Here is a 17,240-nt window from a genome sequence, read left to right as displayed (position 1 = left end):
CCTGCTGATTGGGAAATAGCAATTTTTGGTATATGAAGGAGATAGAATAAAGAGTAGCTTGGGAAATATATATGAAGTGATACAGAGTAAAGTAAGCGGAACCAGTTACACAAAGTTACAAAAGAGAAAAAATATGCTAAATTTTCAGAAGTCAAATGCTATGTAATTGTACTGACCAAGCTTGGTTCCCTCCTTGTAGAGAGAAAGGGGACAAAAGGAGTAGAATATTGTGTGCACTGTCAGATGAGGCCAGTGTAAAGGTGGGTTTTCTTTAGCTATTGGAGTTTTTATATTTTTGTTTTCTGGGGGAGGATAGGAAAGATGGGTTGGGGTTAAAAGAGAAGTCTCATTTTTGTGGGGGATATAGGTAGCATTATCCAGAAATGCCTGGGATACAAAAACAAAAGGAATAATAAAATTTATTTTAAATAAATCCATCAATAAGCATTTATTAATCCCTTATGATATGCTATGTTAAGGTGATACAAAGAAAAGTAAAAATAGTCTCTGATCTTAAGATCAAATAAAAAAAGAGGCTGAACTGGTTTATCATTAAAATCTCTTCCAGATGTAAGTAGGATATATTTTAAGGTGCTTTTTTCATTTATTATATGTTATATTTGCTGACCAGAATCAGATGCAGCAAGTAACAATGCAGCATAGTAAATGAAGACCTATATAAGAATTAAACACTAATAAACAGACATAAAACTAAACTTAGTATGGATCTCCAAATCACTGAGTTAATCAGCCTAGACAATAACTAATATAGAATATTAGTAGTAAATATAATTTATACTTATAATAGTAGCATTTAACTTAACAATGAAGTGTGCAAAATAACATAATTTGAGGAATAGTTCAGTATCCTGTCAGGGGTACTAGAGAAATCAATTATATAAAAGAATACCCCAGGTCCCTTTGGGAACTGAATCCACAATTGTTGCTACCACCATCCCTGATTTCTATAAGAATTTTGAGCAATTCTCTTGGTAGAAATATGGAGGCTCTTCTGCTTCCCTTAATTCAATTCCCTTAATTCCTTTTCTTCAAGCAATTAAGGGAAAAGTAAAAGAAAACAAAAATACAAAAAAGTGGCAAATTGGATGGGAATTGAAGGCCTAAACCATGATTTCATTGGAATGGAAACGCTAACATGGAAATTCCCTCTGCCAGTGAACCTGCTTTTAAGTTTATTCTTAGAGGGTTGCCTGGGACACTGAAAGATTAGGGTCATACAGCCAGTATATGGAAAAGACAGAATTCATTTCCATGACTTCCTAACTCCCAATGAGCCCTCGGTTTACTGTTCCCCACAAAAATTTTATTCTAATCTAACAAAAATTGATTTGACTAATAAAAATAAAGGGAAAAGCCTTACCATTTTTCAGTTCCACTCTTCAGCCCTCCTAGACAGGTCTAAAATATGTCCAACTGCTTACTTGTGCTATTAGATGAAGCTCTCAGCTCCTGAGATTCCAGGTCTCTTCCTAATCTTTCTACTGACCCTGTGACATTTAATTGTTTCCATCAACACACCAATATTTCTGCCATTATGCTGCCTTCAACGGACACAGATCACTTCTTTTCTAAACTCTTCTGCACCGCCAGGTCTCCTCTCCCTCCCACTGGACCTTCTACTAAGTTCCTGGAGTATGACTCTCAGCCATGATTTCATTGGAATGGGAGCCATTGCAAAACTGAGATGAAATACAAAGCCTAAGCAGAATAAATAATCATATAGTTCCTGGCACTGGTTATTAGCTCTACTCACTTTCCATTTTCTTTAGAGATTTATCTTCTACCAATCTTCACCAGTTTCTCAAACACATCATGCAACTAAAATCCTGCCATTCTATAGACAACCATTTAGAACTATGCCCAAAGAGCTATAAAATTCTGCCTACCCTTTGATGAAGCAATACCATTGCTAAGTCTACAATATATCAGACATCCAAAAAAAGGAAAAAGATCTATTTGTACAAAAATATTAGTACCAGCTCTTTTTGTGGTGACTAAAAATTGGAAATCAAAGGAAGGCCCATCAATTAGGAAATGGCTAATCAAGCTATAGTATATGATCATAATGGAATATCATTGTTATAAGAAATGATAAAGATGATTTCAGAAAAAAAACTGGAAAGACTTACATTAACTAATGCTTAATGAACAGAACGAAGAGAACATTGTATACAATAGCAGTAGTTTTGTTCAATGAAGAACTGTGAATGACAAAGCTATTCTCAACAAGGCAGTGATCCAAGACAATGCCAAAGGATTAATGTTGAATGAAGCATACTATCCACTGCCAGAGAAAGAACTGGTATTGTTTTAATACAAACTGAAATTCTATTTTTCATTTTCTTTCATTCTTTTTCTTCTAATCTTCTTGTACAAAATAACTAATATGGAAATGTTTTTTACATATTTGGACTTTTATTACCTATTTTTACTTACTGTCTCAAGGGGGGTATAGGAAGAGGGATAGAATTTAGAACACAAAACTTTAAAAATGCTAAACAATTGGAAAAAATAAAGATACAGTGATTAAAGACAGTTCCTATTTGCAGTAAGCAAAGGGCCATGTTGTTATAGAAGATAATAATAACCAATCCTTAAATTAGAGAATGGTTTTTTACTCAGTATTTTTGGTGAGTGACTTCTGTATATCAGATTAAAGAGCTACAGAATTTCAAAGTGCAAATAATTGAGTGTGTATATTGAAGAGCATAATATTTCTTTCATAATTAGGAGCTTAAATAATCCATGCATATTTATGACTTAATTTGACGTAAAATGATAATGATTCTCAGAACTCCTCAGTTCAATGGTTCAGTACCATCATTTCAAAAGTGAAGAAACAAAAGCATAGAGAGTTTAAATGATGTGACCAAGACCTCACAATTAGTAAGTGACAAAACCAGCTTTGAACTCAGCTTTCTGACACTGTCCAGTGTTCTGACAGTGTTTATAATGAGCTGCATTTCTGAAAATATTTTTAAATGAATGTTTTTGGTTTAAATATTATTTAAGGCATGACTACAGTTTTTTCCTTTACATTGTCATTTTTATAAGGTGAGTTCTTGGGTGACATGGCTGATCCTCACAGCAGGCACCATGGAAGAAAAACGGGAAGTCTTCTCATATTTAGTACACATTGCAAAATGCTGCTGGAATATGGGCAACTACAATGCTGTTATGGAATTCTTGGCTGGCCTCAGGTATGATCATTGATAATAAAATTAATATTAAAATAATTACTTTAGTCATTTGCAGAATTGATATAATTTGATATCTTTTAAGTCTTATTAGTCACGTTACATAAACTGGTAGCATGTCATGATTTAGAAATTAGAAAATACAATGGATTCTGTTGGCCACTCTTTTCCCTATCCCTGAGAGACAATACAGAGCTCAGTCTCAGGTTCTTCATTGGATGCTAGTACATCACAGATTTCTGCTTCATATCTGTGTACCCTTGCTTACTTAAGAGTTAGAATATAACCCTCACATTTACTTTGCTCTTTCCAGGCTTCTTACTTTTGTAGATCTTGGAGGTCCTTCAGTATCATGAATTTCAAAATTTAAAATTAAATTATTTTGACCTAGATGGCGTGGAATATGGAAAGAACTGGATATGCGTAGCCTGGATAAAAGAAAATAATAGTTGTCTCCAAATAACTGAAGAAAAATCAGACATTTTCTCAAGGGGCAGAATTTCCACAAAGAGTACAGCTCAGTATAAAAAACTTTGCCACATTTGAATAGTTCTGCCTCTTAAAGGAGTGAGTTATTTATTATTAGAGTGTTTAAGAAAAAAATGGATGACCATCTGTCAAGGCTTTCAACCTTGGATGGAAATCTCAACTAGTTAGTCTCCAAGACTTCTTCCAACTTAGAAATTCTTTATTATTCTGCCCAAAACCTTCCCCTTCTCATTTCAACAATTCAACAAATATTATCTAAGTCTTACTGTGTGTGAACCATTGTTCTCATCATTAGCTTTATTAACTTTTATAGGTGTCACTAACTAATTAGGCTGTGTCTCAGATAGAGTTCCTGTCCCAGTGGAATGATTTGCTATCCCTTTGCTCCCAACAATGTATTACCAGATAATATATTGCAATGGGATTTTAATCTACAAGCTTTTGTAGATCTCAGAAGTCTTTTCATTATCATGAATTCAAAATTTAAAATTAAATTATTTTGACCTGGATGGTGTCTATGAGTCACTCCATTTCTCTATGTATTTGATATGCTCCTCCAACCTATTCATAGATTAGCAAGTTTGAGTTCCAAGAAGTTGTCTACCACTACTTAGTTTTCTTGGGGATAACCCTATGTAGGAGAAATATATTTCTACTTATTATTCTAACTCTTGAGTCCTATCCTATAGGTTTTCTATCTATATGGTCAGTCATTCACAATAATGATACTTTTTGATCTTAAGCATCCATTTACTTAATAATAAAGCAAAAGAAATAGTATTATAGATATTAAAATGTTAAAATAAATATGTAATAAAATAATAATAAATATAAATCTGGATCACAGTCTCTCACAAATGGACTCAATAGCTGTGGCAAAGAGTAGACAACATACTTATAAGAAACTAGATTGAAAATGCATGGAGTGTGGAAAATCTCTGTGCTTAGGGTAATCTACAGCTCTGAACTTCAGATTTCAATGTTAATGGTCCATTCAGGAACATCTGTACTACATGAAATTATTTCTCTGCCCCCTGTTTGAGTAAAGTCTCCATAAGCTCCTTTGGTTAATCATCACCCTTAAAAGAGCATTTAGAAAATGCTAGCTCTTCATGGGAGTAACAGTTCTCTTTAAGTCATACAAATTCCAAGCTCATCAGACTGACTCTACTTGGGCTCATAGACCAGTCCAGCCAGTTATGGTCTCTCCCACATCTTTGGCTGTTCAATCAGAACAAAGCTCGGAGCAGCATAGTTCAGGTTCATTTCACCAGGACACCCCAGCAGTTATAGAGCCTCCTCTTCTATTCTTTTTCAAGCTAGAAATGGTCACAAGAGAGCAACCATCCTTAAGAAAAGCTTCACCTTTCTCCAGCTCTAGGTAGTGATGAAGAGCAATACCTATTCCTGAGCTCTTAGCCAGAAGCATCAATTCTCTCCTGCCAGTCGAGCACCGCTCCACTAAAGCCTTTTAGCCGTCTGCCTCTGACAGGCACTGTCCCAACAAGAGCAGCTAGGCAGAGCACCTGCTGTTTCTTTCCCTTTTTTTAAATTCTTCTTTCCCCTGCAGCTATTTTACTACTGTTTTCTCACTAAGAAGTCACAACTTCCCTAATTCTTCTGTCAAATCAACAGTCCTTTTCTAATCATACTTCAGGCTCCAAATGCTTATAGGATTTTGCATTTTCTTAATTTTACCCTTGTTAGTCATAAAATATGTATATAGAAATTATGGGAGATGCCCACCATCTCTCAACTCTGCTCTTTTCAATAAGGCAATCTAGCTCTTCAAACTTAAAACTATTTAAAACTCATCTTTGTCTGCCTCTTTATGATTTTTAATCAAATGAGATGATATTTGCAAGTATCTCTACAAAAAGATCCAAGTTTTCAAATCTGTATCACAGATGATTTCTCTCCAAAATTGTCACAATTTCTAATTGTCCTATTGGAAAACCATTTCTTCATGCATATATCTTATCAATTTACATTAAAACTTTGTTTTTTCTACTTAGATTCGATGTTAAAATGTTCATCCATAACCCCCTTCTGAGGATTAATACAAATCTCTTCCTTTCCACAAAAGCACTTTTTATGTTCTTTTCATTGACTGTGACTTATGGAAAAGGCCATCAAAAGATAATATAACTTGTACTAGCCACAATAAGTACTTCAACTTACTTCTTCCTCTGCTCTGCAGATTATACGCATTACATCAGTAACCCATTCTAACCTTCTGTCTTCAATGACTTTTCCTGTTTATCTCTTTAGGCATAGACCTTTAACATAAGATATTACATAAAATAATATTCTAGCAAAAAATAAATGGCTAATTTTAATACCATACTTTAGGGAAATAAGTATAGTCATAATTATATGTTAATTTTATGACTTTGATGGAGACTTTATTTCATGACCAAAAAAATTTCACCCAAATTTTGGAGGTCCTACCAGCAAAATCAAAGGTGAAAGAATAACCTTAGGTTTCTATGGAAAATCTGTCTTGAAGTAGGATCTTGAACTCAACCTAGAGTATATTTACAACCCTCAGACTTAGTTATACAGATAGGTGGGTTCCTTTTGATCATTAAGATCAAGGATAATATTAGAATTAGCTTTACAGATTTATCCTTTTGGAACCTCTCCCCAGGCTCTCTTCAGCTTAAACCCCAGGTTCCTGGCATTGATTGGCCTGAAATTAGATTTATTTTTGAAGCCAAGTTGGAAGAAACGAAACTAAATGAGTACTATTGCTGCTTATCTATTTAGTAACGTCAGGCTATCATGTAAAGGAACAAATAGCCAACTGCACTTTGAATAAAATGTATGTACAGAAAGATGATTGTGTAGCGAGTTGTGGCATAAAATGACACACAAACACTTGACCTGTAGTATTTACCTACACATGATACAACTATTAAAAATGTGTATGTCATTCATAGATTTCAGGCCGGAAGGGACCTTCAAGGTATGGCCAATTATGATAGGAGCTCTCCTTTGTTTGAAAATATTTTATTGTGTGCTTCTCAAAATTAAATCTTCCCTAAATCCACACCTGATCTTTTGGGCTCTGCAGTTGATTCCTAAGAGAGCTATGGGTGCTTTTTTACATGACTACTAACTTTCAGGGGAAGAACACAGAAAAATTACTTTCTCACAATGTTAATTGAAGTAAAGTAAAAAACTAGTCCATGCAGAATTGTAATTGTTTACTCTGAGTTGTGTTAGTTCTCTTTCAGCCATCAAATTATGTCTGTTTGCAATAGGTCAAGGAAAGTTTTAAAGATGTGGCAGTTTATGGATCAGTCTGACATTGAAACAATGAGAAGCCTGAAGGATGCAATGGCCCAACATGAATCTTCCTCTGAATATAGGAAAGTGGTGAACCGGGCTCTGAATATCCCTGGATGTAAAGTGGTTCCTTTCTGTGGTGTCTTTTTAAAGGAGCTTTGTGAAATTCTGGATGGAACATCTGGATTTATGAAACTTTGCCCACGATATAATTCACAAGATGAAACTTTAGAGGTAAATCCTTTCAAAACTACATTTTTCTGAAAGATGGCTTCAACCTGCCTCCATTTTTGTATGCTTTTTAGAACTAATTAGCATTAATTAAAGGGATATTTGTTAATACAGTGTTACCATCTGTTATTAGTATGTTGCTAATATTTCCCCAAACACCTCCAGGAAATATGATAGACACTTAACTAAAGCTAGTTGAAGTACTGACAAAATATTACTTCTCTGTAAAGGCTTTCCTTAGAGGATCATACATCTTGACCTGAGGGGATTTCAGAAATCATCTATCTACTCTAGCCCCCATTATTTTACAGGGGAGGGTACTGTGGTCCAGGGAAATTACTTGCCCTTGCCAAAGGACAAACAGCCCGTACAAGTCAGAGGTGAACTGCAAAGGGAGGATCTGAACCCACAACTTCTCTGCCTCTTTGTGTTCTGTGAATGGTTATATTCTGAAAAGAAAATGTATGCATCATCATAGGAAGAGAGTCTTTAGCAGGAAAAATGTTTTTCTGGATTTTAAAACTCACGTGGCTATTTGATTTTTTCCTTGGAGAGAATAAATGTAGAGCAACAAAGATGTTTCATAGAAGATGGAATAATTCATTTTAATAATAAAATAATGATGCTTTTAATAGTAATAGCTTGCATTTATATAACATTTGAGGTTTACAAAATACAAATATCTAATTTTTATTCACACAACAACCCTGAGGGGCAGGGACTATAATTATCTCCATTTTGCATATAAGGAAAATTACCTGGGCAAAGGATAAGAAATTTAACCCAGGGTCACACAGTTAGTTAAGTGCTTGAGCCTGGATTTAAATTTGGGTCTTCCTGACTCTTGGACCCATGTTTTGTCCACTCTACCATCTAGTTGCCCTATCCTTAGTAGAATTAGCTCTAGATTTCTATTCATTGCTGCCACATATCTTCCAAGTCCATTACAAGTTTTTCAAGTCTGGGAGTAGAAGAGAAGCTGTATACTTGAACTCTTCAGGACATTCTGGGTAAGTGAAGGTAAGAATCAGAAAAAATAGGAAAGGAGAACAGGAAAGCCCCATTTCAGGTGTTTAAAATAAATTGGAGAATCAGAGGTTAGAGGGGGAAAAAAGATCTTGAAAACCTTCAGAGAATATATAAGGAACTTTAGGAAATGTTGCTTACTGCCCCTCACTTTACAGTAATAGAAATTATTTAGTGATTTAATGTCTACTTTACAAAGGACCTGAAATTTCTCCTTGAATCCTTGAGCCTTCTTTATCAGCCTGGACAACACAATAGCATTTAAGTGGCAGAGACTTATAGATGAGTCGTAGATGGTGTAGTAGCCAAGCAGCTTCTGCCATTCTAGTCATATCTCTTTGCTATAAGCTATAAGTCTGGGGGGCAATGGCATAGGAATTAGGAGGCAACATGATTTGGGGGGAAAGAATGCTGAATGTGAGTGAGAGGACCTTGGGTTGAATTTTGGTTTTGTTACTTATCTTTGTAACTTTGGACCTCATTTTCTCTGGGTCTCAGTTTTCATCATCTGTAAAGATGCTTTACTTCTTAGGGCCCTGCCACCTCTAAATCTATGATCCCATGAAAAACAATCATAACATATCGCTATGTGGAATGGACACTCTAACTCTATTGTTCTATAACTCTGTGTTGGCAACTAACCATAAATCTGGCTTCTGGTATGGACAAGATTCCAACAGAAAGAGGGCATAAACTTCAGTGCTGGGGTTGCAGGCTCATGCACATTCACAGAAAGAAAATGTTCTGTTGACTCTACAATTGACAAAGGCCAAGTGAATTTTTCATGGGGATCTTAAATTTAAACTTAATGACTTAATTAAATTATGCTCTTTTGGTCTTCCCTTCCCCCTTTGGTTTCAATGCTTAGATAATATAATCTACTTAGTTTCTCTGAGTTAGTCATATTTTTTTCTTTTTAATTCAAAGTGAAATGTTTACTCTTCAGGGACAGAAATTACTTTAGTGAAAATCAGAATGAAGTTTAGTGTTTAAAATAGTTAAAAGAAAAGGTCAGGAACCCTGTGATCTCTTGTTTGCTTTCAAGAACAACATACTGAACAACATTTTTTCCACAACTCTAAAGTCACAGCAGCCCAGGCTAAGTAAGTTACTAGGTCATGCAATATTTAGTTGCACTTTCAAATCTAAATATGTTTCTTTCTAGTTTGTAGCTGATTATAATGGACAAGATAATTTTTTACAACGAGTAGGGCAAAATGGCTTAAACAACCCAGAGAAGGAATCCACTGTCAACAGTATTTTTCAAATCATCCGAAGTTGCAATCGCAGTCTGGAACCTGAAGAAGAAGACAGCTTTAGTGAAGGTGCCGATTCAAGGAAAAACTCCTTGAAGGATAAAACACGACTGCAGTAGGTTTCATTTTTTTTCAAGAAAAAAATGCTAATTATTTGTGATTTCTAAGTATTTATTCCTTTCATATTCAAATTTGGATTTAGGTGAGTTTTATGAATTTACATCATTAGTAAAAATAGTGATCATGTACTGGACAAAACCTTGGGTTAGGTACTAGGTCCCTTGGATTCTAGTCTCACCTATGCCTTTTAGCTGTATGAACTTTTGCAAGTTAATTAATTTCTCTGAACCTTTGTCCTCATCTGAGAAATGAAAAGATAAGGCTACATATTTTAACTTCCCTGAACATTCTTATATTGAACCTTACCTTTTCTAAGCTTATTTTCTAATTTAGCTTCTTTAATAAAATAATTGCTTGTAAATGAAATTCTTCCATTTGTTACATGAAATTTTAGAAACCAAGTGACCAGTCATATCAACACTAGAATTATATGAGAATCTGTTATTTGTAATATTATTTTGTTGTATTTTGAAGGTGAAAAATGTTTTTTACCCCTACATGTTAAAATAATTTGCATGTCATCACTGACTGGTTATAATCAAGTTTGCATTGCTAGTTAGGCATATATGTGCTTGAATGCCTTTGACTTCAAATTAGATAAGATTCTACCCAAGGTAAGGAACATTTTAAAGTCATTTGTTAGAACAGCTATAAACCAAGAATTCATAACAGTTTTAGATTTTTCCTGTATAAAAATTTAGAATTTAGCTAATTATTGCTGCATAAGTTTAGTGTACTAACCATCTCCTTCTTCTTCTACCTCCCCTATATGCAAAGGTTTTCATCTAAAACTTTACCAGAGTAAATTCAGATAAACCAAAAGTAAAGAAGACACAGTTCCCAGTACAACAAAAACAAAGGTTGAACAGTGAGCTCAAGCTATAACCTCTTGTGTTCATGTACATGGCTTCCTTCTCCTCCTTTTCCTCCTCTTTCTCCTCCACATGCCATAGTAGGCTTCCATTCCTTGGCAGAGTTAGGATGTCACCAAGGAAATAAATTCAAGAGCTTTGCCCTTCAGCAGAAATTGAAATTTTTCATTTTAACCAAAGGCAAGTTCCTAAGTCTCACTAAGGGTGAGATTGTGAAACACAGATTAGATATCTACATCTGATCTCCCAAAGTCTGTGTTTTGTGGTTAGGTCCAGAATTTCCAGATTTATAAACCCTCTTTTCTCTTTTTCTCATCTTTCAATGTTTCCTAGTTCCTACATATTTAATTCCCTAGGACAACTAAAAAAGATCTGCTTGAAACAGGTTGTTTTATTATAACTACAGTAATGACAGCTTTCTGTTTTCCTCCTTAGATAGTATCACTTTAATCAAGGGGGAAAACCACCTACAGTGACTGGTATTACTTACTGAAAGAGGGAGAAAAATATTTTGCAAAAATCAGTCACTGCCCTCCTCCCAATCCCTGATTAGACTTTAAAGTGTTTTGTAGTATCATTCTCAGGATATAAACTCACTTTATGTACATTTATACATGTTTTACCTAAGAGTCTGTTGCATTTGTTCTATATTATAATGTTTCTTTTCTCTGATATTTGCTAACTTGGAATTAGCAAATATATATCATTTTATACTTGACATATAACTAGGTCTTCCTTTGGAGACTTTTAATTTAAAATGCTGACTTATTTACTTGTACATATGGCAGATTTTGTTGCCTTTCATATTCAGTGTCAATGTAAATATCCATAATTATCTTCTATTGGGGTCATTATCCTTATCAGCAAATTAGTGATCATATGATCACAGATTAATCTGGAAAGGGTCTTAGGGAACATCTAGTCCAGCCTGATTATTTTAAAGAAGTGGAAACTGAAGCCCAGAAACATTAAGTGACCTACCTAGGAACACATGGCTATCAGGGACAGGATTTAGACCCAGGTTTTCCTGACACCACTTCCCCCCCCACTCTAATTCTCTATATCATGTTGCTTCTCAATTTGATATTTGCAATACTAATGTTTCCAAATAGTTTTTCATACTGGAATATGGCCCCCTCTTGTCATTCATAAATGCACATGCCTCTCTAAATATGAATATGAGCTCAAAAATATTTATATCTATGTGTGTGTGTGTGTATAAGTGTAACTCTCTCAGCAGCCTGTAAGACTCTGAGGACCCAAGAGGCAAGAGGGGAATGTAATGCCCCCTATAAGAGGCAGAAAGAGTTTAAAAAAAAAAAACTTCTGAACACTTACATACCACATCGGATCCTAATGTACTTATTCTTTGCAAACAGCCTCTCCTTCAAATCTAGTGAAAACTCCCCCCATCTCTTTAGCTCCTGAAAGTCCCCAGAAAGTCTCTATGAGGTGAGGGGTTGGGGGGTCCCCATCAGTGTGCCAGGGCCTGTGTCTCTTTAGAAAAACAGAGGCCCATGTGGCACAGCCATTCTGGCTTCTCTGCAGCGATGAGTTCATCTCTCTTTGAGGTTAAAGAGGACCAAGAGCAGGTAAGGTAGAATCATCTGCACTTCTTTAGCTTGATGGGTCTTCTGGCTCTCCTTGGCCCCTGGCAGACACACATGCACATGCACACATGCACACACACACACACACACACACACACACACACACACACAAGCACAGATACACACACCAAGGAAGAAGGCAAGGTCGTCACTAGTTATAGACCTGTCAACAGGCATTTATTATGCACTGATTTTGTCCCAGACACAACCTGGGCCTGTCCTCCAGGAGCTCACCTTCTGATGAGGTAGATGACATGCCAGGAACTCAAAGGGAATCACCAAGGGAGCTGGGGGGCGGCCAGTGAAAAAGCAGTAGGTTGGGGGTCATGATGTGATGTGCAAGGAACACAAGAGCATGAGGGGATCATCGAACATATATGGGGGAGAGGGAAGCTGGAAAGGGGGGAAGGGATCAGCTTACCAAGCACTGGATGGAGGATGGATTGGAATGTGATGATCGGGACAGTGATGTGATGGCAGGGCAGCTGCACAAATAGATGGACAGGTAGAATTAAATTAAAGAGCCAAGGAGGGCCTCTATCCTGGGAGTTTGAATGTTGAGAGGGTAGGGAGACCCTCAGAGTTACAGGGAGTTGCAGGGAAGGGGTAGCCAGGTGGTACAGTGGAGTCAGATGTACCTGAGTTCAAATCCAGCCTCATTCACTTAATTACCTAGCTGTGTGACCTTGAGCAAGCCACTTAACCCCATTGCCTTGCAAAGACCCAAAAAAAAAAGTTACAGGGAAGTTTAAAGGAGAGGATTGGGGCAGGGAGAGGGAAAGATATTTAAGTTTTGCTTTAAACATGTTGTTTTCATTGAATCGTGTGTGTGTGTGTGTGTGTGTGTGTGTAAGAGAATGTTTAGGCATGTGAATATGCAGTTATTATAATACAACTACTGGTCTGACCTGTAAAAGTCACATTGAGAAACAGTCATCTAATCATGGCATCAGAAAATGGGGGGGGGAGTAATTGCATTTCTCTGTGTGCACATTCTCTGTGTCATATATGTCATACTTACACATTCCTTATTATCTCCAGGATCAAATAGAAAATCCTATTTAGCAGTTTAAGTCCTTTATAAACTGATCCCTTCTTGCCTTTTTAGCAAAGATCTCAATATCCAACCAAGGGCAGCTAGGTGGCACAGTGGATAGAACATGCTGGCCTTGGAGTTAGGAGGGTTGAAGTTTAAATCCAGCCTCATAAACTTGCCACTAACCAGCTGTGTGACCTGGGGCAAGGCACTTAACTCTGACTGCCTTGCATCCAGGGCCATCTCCAGTCATCTTGATTCATATCTGGCCACTAGAGCAGATGACTCCAGAGGAAAAAGCGAGGCTGGTGACTTCAAATCCAATTCATGTGGGAGAGAAGGCATCACTTCCCTCATGTAAGTAGTCTTCTTCAAGAATGGAAGACGGGGCAGCTAGGTGGCGCAGTGGATAAAGCACCGGCCCTAGAGTCAGGAGTACCTGGGTTCAAATCTGGTCTCAGACACTTAATAATTACCTAGCTGTGTGGCCTTGGGCAAGCCACTTAACTCCATGGCCAAGCAAAAACCTAAAAAAAAAAAAAATGAAAGACAAACAACAACAATATTCAACCAAAAATCTTCATTGTGTTCATGACAGTATGGAAGGAGCCCGAAAGGCTGAGCTGCAATTCCATCTCTGGCATGGCAGCCTTGGGATCTTGAGCCAGTCACTTAACCTTGTCATGCCTCAGTTTCCTCATCTATAAAATAAGAGATTTAGCCTCCTGTGCCAGGCACAAGGAATACAGAGACAAGTGAAATAGGTTTTCCATTCTACAAGTTGGCAAGAGAGGATTCCTCCCATACTCATATGAAGCATGCCCTCACATAGGTTACCACACTACCAGCACCCATGTGAAGAGAATATAAAGGAACAGAGACAGTATTGATCAGGGACAACCTATGGTAAAAAGTGCACCTATAGGGAACTGTGTGGCCAGAATGGCTCACACCTCTGAGACCACAGGGCTGCTAATGTCTTCAAGCCATATCAGAATCAATAAGTGTTTTTTAAGTGTCTTCTCACTGTGCTAAGGAGCTCAACATCTATTGGCAGAACCTGAAAAAGAGGTGAGGGGAGGAAAGTCAGTGCCAGGGACATGTTGAATTCCTGCACCTGAATGAAAAATAATGAGGTGAATCCCCTGAGCTCCCCTCCTTCAGTGGTGAAGAATCTGGGAGGAGCTTTCCTGCATCCACCAGTTAAGAGGGAAGGTGAGACCCTAAGGGCAAAGAATGTCCTGGGAAAGGTCCAGGAGAGCAACTGAGTAAGGAATGCTGTGGATGCCCTGGAGTCTCTCTGGGTGTCTACACTATATTCTTCAATGAACATTAAATTTTCTCTGTTTGGGTTTCTATTCTCATAGTCACCAAGCTGCTGTATATCAACAGTTTCTAAGTGTGAATTCTTCTGGGCTACCTACTGACCATCTCCATTCCTAACTCCTAAATTGCAATGACTAGAAATCCTCTCCTTTTTAAGTAATGACTGAGAGCACTTTTGATTATTGGAGACTGAGCTACCACATCCTTATGTCTGGTCAAAAGACAGGCAAAATACTGCTAAGCTAAGAATAAATGTATAATTTGATCTAGATTAATCACTCATACAGATCCTATGCTCAAAACTCCATTTTAGGGTATGGTACCCTTCCCAAAAAAACCATGGAGAGCTACAAAATACTTCCCTCCTAACATCTTTTTCAAATTGGTGTGCAAATGAATCTAAGCAAGTACAAAAGTTAAGGAAGAGGGCAAAATAATTATCCTCTACCTGACCACAGTTTTGGCTTCCTATGTAAATCTGTCAACAGAAAAATCAAGCTTTTTTGTCTGTATTTTGAGTAGTGCCTATTTAGATCATATACTTAAGTGTGTATATTTAAAAGCATACATGAGAGGCAACATGGCACAGGGGATATAGACACTCAAACAATGAGAGAGTTGAAAGGGACTTGAGTGTTCAGTATTTAAAGGAAAGGAATCCTCATTAGAACACACCTGTCAAATGTCTAACCTCTGCTTGAAGAGGATCTCTGGGATCATAATTTTGGACAGCAACAATTGTTGGGAAGTTTTTTTTTTTCTGAAATCAAACTTGAATTTAACTCTTTGCAACTGTAAAACTGACTTGGACTCTTCATGATTCATTTAACTTCACAATGCCCAAGTCAACTTTTGTGTCCCTCTCAATATGAGTTTCCTCACCTTGAGTTCCCTACACTCAAGAAATTACAGTTCTGATTTAAATGTATTCACATGTGAAATTGATATATAGACTTTTCTAGAGGTGCTCTCCTCATCCTGCAAGGTCTTATTTCCTTTTATCATACATTCATTTCCCTTGAGGTTCCCTTGGTGAAAAGCCATACTCTCTATTGCCTATTCTTTTAAACCATGGGTCATGGGACATACCATTCTTTTCATTATTTGATTCTTTTGCCTCAGGCTTTCTATCCTTAATTCTATCACTTTCACTTCAAAAATACTGAGAACTTTTCTTCCTTCCATAGATTTCCAGAATGCTGAAAGTACTCTTGGGCAAAAAAAAAAAAAAAAATAAGATCAAAAACCACAAATATATCCTTTAACAAACTTGTAAAAATCTCAATTTGAAAATTTCACATTGCACAAACTTAAGTGCCCGGACATTTCCATTATATCAATTAATAGCTACATAAACAGAAAGTTGTGAATGCATCTATTATATAGACAAGACTTTGGGTGTAATTAAAATTCATTGAAACCAGACCAACTAGGCATTAGGCCTGAGTCATCTGCTGACACTTAAAAAAAAATCATGAAACAAATCTCTACATTGAAATGGTATTTATTCAAGTAGATGTCTTCCTATATAATGCAGAGTTCTATGTCACAAAAACATATTAAAGTTGGCAGATGATCTTTAGAAACAATCCTTTAATTATGAATCTAGTCTAGTTAAGATTCTACTGAAAATAAACACTACAACACATATATTCTCTAAGTCCTGCTTATATAACAATCACTGTTCATAGCAGAATTATCTGTTTCCCTGCAATGTGTATGACAAGAGGAGAGAGAGGAAAGATCTGAGTTTTTTTATATACCTGTTAAACAACAAATATCTTAAATTTTCATCACCCCCTCCTTAGTTAGTGACCTACTCTGATCAGATAAAGCAACTTCAGTATTTATGAACACAGAAGTAGAACCTCTGTTTTGGGGCAGGTTCTCCCTCTTAAGAGCAGTTGATGTTGACTAGAAAGAAGGCCCTAGCAGAGGTTGACATGTGCTTGCACATATCCTGAGACTGTACACTGATAGTGTTGGAGAACCCCAGCTCTTGTGTGAAGTAGGAGAAATTCTCTGAATTCTCTAGTGTCTAGATATTGTAATAAAAATATCTAGCCACCTAATCAGAGAAGGGAAATTCCAGGAGTATCAGGAGCATTGGGAGATGCTTTGTGGATCACACCAAATTCAAGAATTCTGGGATCTGACCATCTAGTGGTAGAATGAGAATCTGCTGATACAGTATACTGAAAGAATTCAGGAAAGCTTTAGTCAAATCCTGACTCTAGCACTGTTTATGTAAGTCATTCAAGTCTCTGTGCCTGAAAGATGTAAAAGGATAAAATATTTATTGATCTACTTCATAAGGTTGTGAGGATAAAATGACATAATGTATATGTTAATAAAGTAATTTCAAACTTTAAAATGATATATAACTATCCCTTATGGATTTTCAAACCTGTCTAGTTTGACCACTGAATTTCTTAATTGGCAAATAGCTTCGTAGGCTTCTGGTTGAGAGTGTCCTAAGTAACTATCTCTTAGTATATAAAACTACAGAATACTTTCTTCCAAAAAGAATCAATCTTCCTGTTTCACAAATTCAATAAGTAATCATTTAAAAAGGGGGAACTACTAGTTTCCTGTTTGAAATGAATTTATTCAATTAGATATGATTGTCAATTTTGTTTTAGGCAGTAGGCCTTGGTCCCTAGAAGAATGCTTCTTAATGGAATTATTAACATCTGGAATTGGTTTCTTTGGAGTTTTAAAATAAAATCTGACACTAAAGAAGACATTTACATTATTTATGCCAT

General features: G+C 36.5%; 1 protein-coding gene across 3 annotated transcripts in view; it reads left to right on the top strand.

The window, feature by feature from the left end:
- PLCE1 (phospholipase C epsilon 1) overlaps nucleotides 1–17,240 on the top strand; it is a 332,730-nt gene that overhangs the window by 207,714 nt on the left and 107,776 nt on the right. For all 3 annotated transcript variants that reach the window (XM_074233338.1, XM_074233336.1, XM_074233337.1), the window contains exons 5-7: nucleotides 3,076–3,221; nucleotides 6,974–7,232; nucleotides 9,421–9,626. In XM_074233338.1, coding sequence (XP_074089439.1) covers nucleotides 3,076–3,221; nucleotides 6,974–7,232; nucleotides 9,421–9,626 — 611 coding nt within the window. The remainder of the gene's footprint in view (nucleotides 1–3,075; nucleotides 3,222–6,973; nucleotides 7,233–9,420; nucleotides 9,627–17,240) is intronic.

Source organism: Macrotis lagotis, chromosome 4 (assembly GCF_037893015.1).
Source record: "Macrotis lagotis isolate mMagLag1 chromosome 4, bilby.v1.9.chrom.fasta, whole genome shotgun sequence".
NCBI lineage: Eukaryota > Metazoa > Chordata > Mammalia > Peramelemorphia > Peramelidae > Macrotis > Macrotis lagotis.
Note: the sequence above shows the minus strand (reverse complement) of the source record. Positions and strands in the feature narration are given on the sequence as shown.